Source organism: Mandrillus leucophaeus, unplaced genomic scaffold, assembly GCF_000951045.1.
Source record: "Mandrillus leucophaeus isolate KB7577 unplaced genomic scaffold, Mleu.le_1.0 Scaffold338, whole genome shotgun sequence".
Lineage (NCBI taxonomy): Eukaryota > Metazoa > Chordata > Mammalia > Primates > Cercopithecidae > Mandrillus > Mandrillus leucophaeus.
This window is the reverse complement of record NW_012103565.1, coordinates 3,250,971-3,257,837: the sequence shown is the minus strand read 5'-3', so window position 1 is coordinate 3,257,837 and position 6,867 is coordinate 3,250,971. Positions and strand designations below refer to the sequence as shown.

Below are 6,867 nucleotides of genomic sequence, written 5' to 3'. Positions count from 1 at the left end.
GTATTCTCTATAAAACTACTTTAGCCAATAAAATATACAAAAGAAATGATGGAATTCAAAATTACCTTTTTGTCACCTCTAGTGAAATGACAGAATCAGGCAATGTTCATCAATGGATGGAAAAACAAGTTTAAGGTCGATGGGAAACTTTATAGTGGATTAGACTGTCACCATCTGAACCCATTGCTCGGTCTTAGTATTACTAAAAGTACATCTCCTGATGTGATGAAATATGAACTACATAGCACCATCTATAAAATAATTGCCAAAACAAAACTGCTTAAAAATTTTTATAATAAACTTAAAAAAAACGGATAATTGGGAGAAATTTATGATTTTAACATCAGCCTTCTGGAACACACTGGCCACAGTTCTTTACGGATCACTGACAGCTGTTTAGTGACCTCATTCTCAAGTTCTCTCAGTACCCTAGAATGTCATTTGCCTGAGCCAGAAGACAAATTCATTTAGAGTAAGTCCTTATTTATAATCTTTTCATAAAACTTGGGCTCCAAATCTTTTCCACCATGTTTAATACCACATATCCAGATAATTCTCTTTGATAGACAACTATCAATTGCTTTTTGTCTTACATTCTTTGTGGTTAAACTTAGGTTCTATATAGAATGTTACTATCATATTCTCATTTAATATTATTGTTTGATGTATAAATGTACCAATCAAGTTATGTCCTAGGTTTTAAAGTGACTTCACAAGAGATAATTCAGTAAAAATCCTGACTTTTAGGAAGGGCTAAATCTCTAGCATTCAGTGCTAAATTAGAAAATGGTAACACGGGCTGGGTGTGGTGGCTCATGCCTGTAATCCCAGCACTTTGGGAGGCCAAGGCAGGCGGATCACAAGGTCAGGAGATTGAGACCATCTGGCTAACAAGGTGAAACCTTGTCTCTACTAAAAATACAAAAAATTAGACAGGCGTGGTGGCATGCACCTGTAGTCCCAGCTACTCAGGAGGCTGAGGTAGGAGAATCGCTTGAACCCAGAAGGCGGAGCTTGCAGTGAGCCGAGATCGCAACACTGCACTCCAGCCTGGGTGACAGAGCGAGACTCCATCTCAAAAAAAAAAAAAGAAAGAAAATGGTAACAGGTAAAACTGATTATGGCACAACTGTTCCACTACCCTGTCCTCAAGAGCATCAACAATTCCCTCTCCCTTCACATCTGAATGGTCCTCGAATCTTCTTAAAGGTATATTAATGGAAAGGAACATGGGATTTAGTGTCAGATCTGCATGGAAAACGAGGCTCTGTCATGTATTAGCTGTATAATCTTGAGCAATATCCTTACTCTCTCTGAGTTTCAGTTTCCTCATCTGTAAAATGGTAATAATAATAATACTAATAATAATATGTAGTCCTCATAGTATTTGGAAAGTAAACAATATAACATAAGTAAAACATTACAATAGCTGGCACATAGCAAACAATGAGTAAATGGTTTACACAAAACAGGATGTGAAGGAATGAGTTAAAAGTTTGGGTTGAAAAACAAAGGGATAATCATTGTGATAGAGAATTAAAACCAGAGGTGTAGTCCCCAAATTGTCAATAATGATTTCTTATGGAAAGATTATGGGATGCACTTTCTTTTTCTATTATGCATTTCTCAAATGTTTTAGTTTTTAAATAATAACCATGTATTACTTTTGAATTGGAAAGAAATGGAAATGTTTTCAAATACCCATTCTCTTCATTCTCAGTATCTCCATTAAAGTTCTGTTGATAATCTCTTCCCTAGACTCTTCCAAGCTGGAATCTCAGCCTCCCACCCCATGCCATTTTCTACGTTGCCACCAGAACTCCTCATGTCTAGTCCCTGGATGACTCCATGTTGCCTACAGAATGACATTCAAACTCCCTAGTAGGACTTGGAAAGCTCTTCATAATCTGGTCTCAATCTTTCCAACTTCATCCTGCACCCTTCCCTCTGACTCACACAGACCTCTAGTCACACCAGAATTCTTGTCATTCTCTAAACACATAAAATCTCTTATATACTTTCACCTTTCTGTGGGTTGAAATGGCAATGAACAAAGTGATCTTAGATAGCACATGCTGAAGATGACAGAACCCCCTGATGAACTAGAACATCTGCTCTGCACTATTACATGAGAAATATACTTAACTTGCTGTGAGGCCACTTCACTTTGGGGTCTATGTGTTATAGAGGCTTTGCATCCCCTAACTAATACATGATACAAGGATCTTTCCCTTTCCAGAACTGAAGAAACAATTCTCCAGTAAAACAATTATTTTGTATGCAAAACCAAAGTAATCACAGTATACTACTTTGCTCACTAATAAATAATAACTACACAGTCATAATAATCTAAATGTGATTATTAAAATTTAAAATTATGATAAAGTTTATTAGGAAGATAAAGGAAAGGAAATAGAATAATGGTGGCAGTAAAAAGACTATCATCTAGTTTATCTTGTCAAAGATACTGCTTAAAATTGATAAATGAAAAATTAGTAGAAGCCCATTATTTGTAACACAGAGGTAAATATATGATGAAAACAATGATGAACAAATAAACAAATGAACAAATAAAAAAGATAAAAGTGGTTGTCTTTGGGTAATAGGACTGAAAAATGGAGAAGAAAGAGGCAAAGAGGCCGGGCGCAGTGACTCATGCCTGTAACTCTACCATTTTGGGAGGCTGAGGCAGGCAGATCACTTGAGGTCAGGAAGTCGAGACCAGCCTGACCAAATAGTGAAACCCTGTCTCTACTAAAAATACAAAAATTAGTCGTGTGTGGTGGTGGGCACCTGTAATCCCAGCTACCCAGGAGGCTGAGGCAGGAGAATTGCTTGAACCCCGGAGGCAGAGGTTGCAGTGAGCCAAGATTGCACCACTGCACTCCAGCCTGGGCAACAGAGCAAGACACTGTCTTAAAAAAATATATATATATATATATACACACACACACACACACACACACACACACATATTTGAAAGAAAGAAAAAAGAAAGAGGCAAAGAACTATTTATTGATATATCTGATTTTTAAACAATGTATTATTTTGATACAATTAAATATTTAAAATGTACAAGAGAGAAAATGAACACAGGTGAGATGGACTAGGTATGAAACAGCAGGATTGAAAACAGGAATATAATAAAATAAAGAGATGTGCTGGTTTAAGATAGTGGAGTAGAAAGACAAGGGGAGGAAGAAGATGGTCTGCTGTCCTCAAGCTTTGCTACACCCAGATCTCCAGTCATTATGATTCAGAGTAGCCCCCAAATGCCCAAGAAACATTTATAAATAAGTGTACATAAAAATAATAATCAGGGATTCTATTACCTAGCTCAACTTCATTTCTATGGCTTCCCTATAGACCCACATACATTCACCTTGGCAGATGCTAGCTACTGGAAAAACTCTCATATCTGTATTTCAGTTCCAGAAGCAGAATATATATGTGTGTGCTTGTGTGTATATTGAGGGCATTCAGTCTCAAGCAGTCAGGAAAAGGGTAAGTGGGCAGCTACGAATAGGGCAGATAGGGAAGCATAAGCAATACTGTAATAGGAAGAGACAGAAATAGCAGAACTGTGGAGAAAAGGAAGGCAGTAAATGGAAACATAACATTTAGAAACATTAAGGTGCAAAGAAAGGATTTTGCTGCAGCCTAAGTAATCACAGAGACAGATCTAGAGGGCTGACCTCACGCAAGACAAATACCTTGACTGCAGTTCTAAAAGGGAACTGATCATATCTCAAATGAGGTTAATGCTATGTACTTTCAACAACAATTAAAAACTTAGCCCTACTTGAAAGGAAGCCATGTACCTACCCTTTGAGGAGCATAAACAGGATATGAGGATGAGCACTAATATACTCCACAGTAGGACTCCGAGTGCCTATCTGTCTTCTCAGGATGTTGTTAAATATCTGGGTCACATCTTTTTTTCCCTGTTAAAGAAACAAACAGCAATTAAACTGTACACTCCAAATGGATGAATTGTATAGTATGTGGAATATATACATACACACATACACACACAGACAGAAATGGTACCATCCTTTCTAATATGCAAAAAACATTAACTTACTCTTCCCATAGACCCCTAACAAGCTGTGCATGCAAACACAGTCTACAAAATGGATGCAGCTCCTTGCCGCAGGATTTGTGCTGGGGGAAATTTGACCAACTGGAAGTCCATTTCCCACAGAGCACAGAAGGACATAAAGTGAATACAACAGAACTGAATTCTTTGTTTTTTCACTCTCTACCTTTATGCAAGAAAAAAATTATGATTATCATTTTTAAACCTTCATGAATAAGGAAGGAAAATAGATGAAGAAAATAAGATTTTAGTAAAATGTAGGTTAAAATCAAATTCCTTTTTCTTTGATCTACTTTCTAGTACTTTTTGCCTTCAAGTTATCACTTTATTCACTCTTCTTCACCCTAGTGCCTTGACTTAAAAAAAAAAAAAAGTGAGTTTTCCATTAGGTGGAAGTATTTGATCTAGGTGATCATAACAAATCATATCTAGCCTATCAGGAATAGAAGAGATCACTGAATCAGTGAGACAGAGGAACCAGATACGCAATCATGGATAGGGCTTCTTAGAGTCCTCATGGACAAGACCTGCACTCTCATATACCTTACAACCTGTCTAGCCTGGTTTTTCAAAAGAAATCTTGGGCTGGACCTGAGTTTACTATATGAAAAATATGTACAAGAATGACTGATATGGTTTGGCTCTGTGTCCTCACCCAAATCTCATCATGAATTGTAATCCCCATAATCCCTACGTGTGGAGGGCAGGACCTGGTGGGAGGTGATTGGATCATGGGAGTGGTTTCCCCCATGCTGTACTCATGATAGTGAATCAGTTCTCACTTGATCTGATGGTTTTATAAGGAGCTCTTTCCCCATTGTTCATTCACTCTTCTTTCTCCTGCTGCCATGTGAAGGTCTGTGCCTGCTTCCCCTTCCACCATGATTGTAAGTTTCCTGAGGCCTCCCTAGCAGTGTGGAACTGTGAGTCAATTAAACCTCTTTCCTTTATAAATTACCCAGTCTCAGGTATTTCCTTACAGCAGTGTGAGAACATAGTAATACAATGACATTGCATTCTCAATCAGTATGGCCCTAGTTCTGGCCGTCATCTCTCAAATGAACTATTAAAGAGCTTGCTTCAGTTACTGTCTCCACTTCAAAGCATCCTCACCCTATCAGAGTGAGCTAGCTAGAAATGCAAATATGACCATGCTATCTCTCTCCTTAAACTCTTCAACGTCTCCCTTTTGCTTAGAAAAAAGTCCAATACAAAAAGTCCAGGAGCAGTGGCTCACGCCTGTAATCCCAGCACTTTGGGAAGCTGAGGGGGGCAGATCAGGAGGTCAGGAGTTCAAGACTAGCCTGACCAATATGGTGAAACCCCATCTCTAGTAAAAATACAAAAATTAACCAACTGTGGTGGTGCACACCTGTAGTCCCAGCAATTTGGGAGGCTGAGGCAGAAGAATCACTTGAATCTGGGAGGCAGAGGTTGCAGTGAGCCAAGATCGTGCCACTGCACTCCAGTCTAGGCAACAGAGCAAGACTTCGTGTCAAAAAAGAAAGAAAGAAAGAAAAATGTCCAGTACCTTCAATGACTTGACAGTGGCCAACTTTTCCAGTCTCATCAGTTAACTATCATTTCCAATTCCTACATCAAGTTCTATTAGCACCAAATTGCTGCAGCACATATACACCACATTTTATATGGTTCTATATCTTTGCCAATGCTCTTTCATTTTTCATGAACTCTGTCATTCTTTAAGATTCAGTTCAGGAGTATTCTCCCCTGGGATGAGTGCCACACTCTGTACTATAACCATGTCCTTTGCCACATTGATCAATATCTCCTCTTCCCTACTACTTCTACCTCCACCTTCACAGCAGCAAATACTGAGTGCTTACTCTGTGCCAGGCACTTATGCTAAGAGTTTTACAGGTATTATCCAATTTCCACAACAACCTTATTTTTTTAAATTTCATATTCTTTTTGTTAATTTTTTTCTGGCATGCATACAACAACCTTATAATATACATATTATAAAAAAGAAAGCAAGGATTTATAATATATGTTTTATAAAATGTACAAATGTAAATATGTATATATATATATTATAAATAAGGAAATTAAGGATTAATGAGATTGCCTAGATCTCACTGTCCTGTCAGATACTGATAAATATCTACAAGCACTAACACCATCCAAGAAAATATGACCTCAGCAATTGAACTAAATAAGACACCAGGGACCAATCCTGGGAGAACAGAGATATATGACCTTTCAGACAGAGAATTCAAAAATCACTGTTTTGAGGAAACTCAAAGAAATTCAAGATAACACAGAGAAAGAATTCATAATTCTATCATAAATTTAATACAGAGATTAAATTTAATACAGAGATTGAAATAATTAAAAATAACCAAGTAGAAATTCTAGAGTTGAAAATGCAATTGACATACTGAAGAATGCATCAGAGCTTCTTAATGACAGAATTGATTAAGCAGAAGAAAGAATTAGTGGCTTGCAGACAGGCTATCCGAAAACATGCAGTTAGAGGAGACAAAAGAAAAAAGAATAAAAACCAATGAAGAATGCCTACAATATCTAGGGAATAGTCTAAAAAAGGCAAATCTAAGACTTTCTGACCTTAAAGAGGAGGTAGAAAAAGAGATAGGGGTAAAAAACTTACTCTAAGAGATAATATCCGAGAACTTCCCAAACCTAGAGAAAGATATGAATATTCAAATATAAGAAGGTTATAGAACACCAAGCAGACCTAAACCAAAGAAGACTACTTCAAAGCATTTAATTCAAACTCCCAACGT

At 37.4% G+C, this 6,867-nt stretch overlaps 1 protein-coding gene across 1 annotated transcript in view; it reads right to left on the bottom strand.

Moving 5' to 3' along the window:
• Nucleotides 1-6,867, bottom strand: part of CAB39L (calcium binding protein 39-like) — a 146,057-nt gene that overhangs the window by 45,231 nt on the left and 93,959 nt on the right. The window contains exon 6 of the mRNA XM_011988798.1: nucleotides 3,826-3,944. Within this exon, the coding sequence (XP_011844188.1) occupies nucleotides 3,826-3,944 (119 nt within the window). The remainder of the gene's footprint in view (nucleotides 1-3,825; nucleotides 3,945-6,867) is intronic.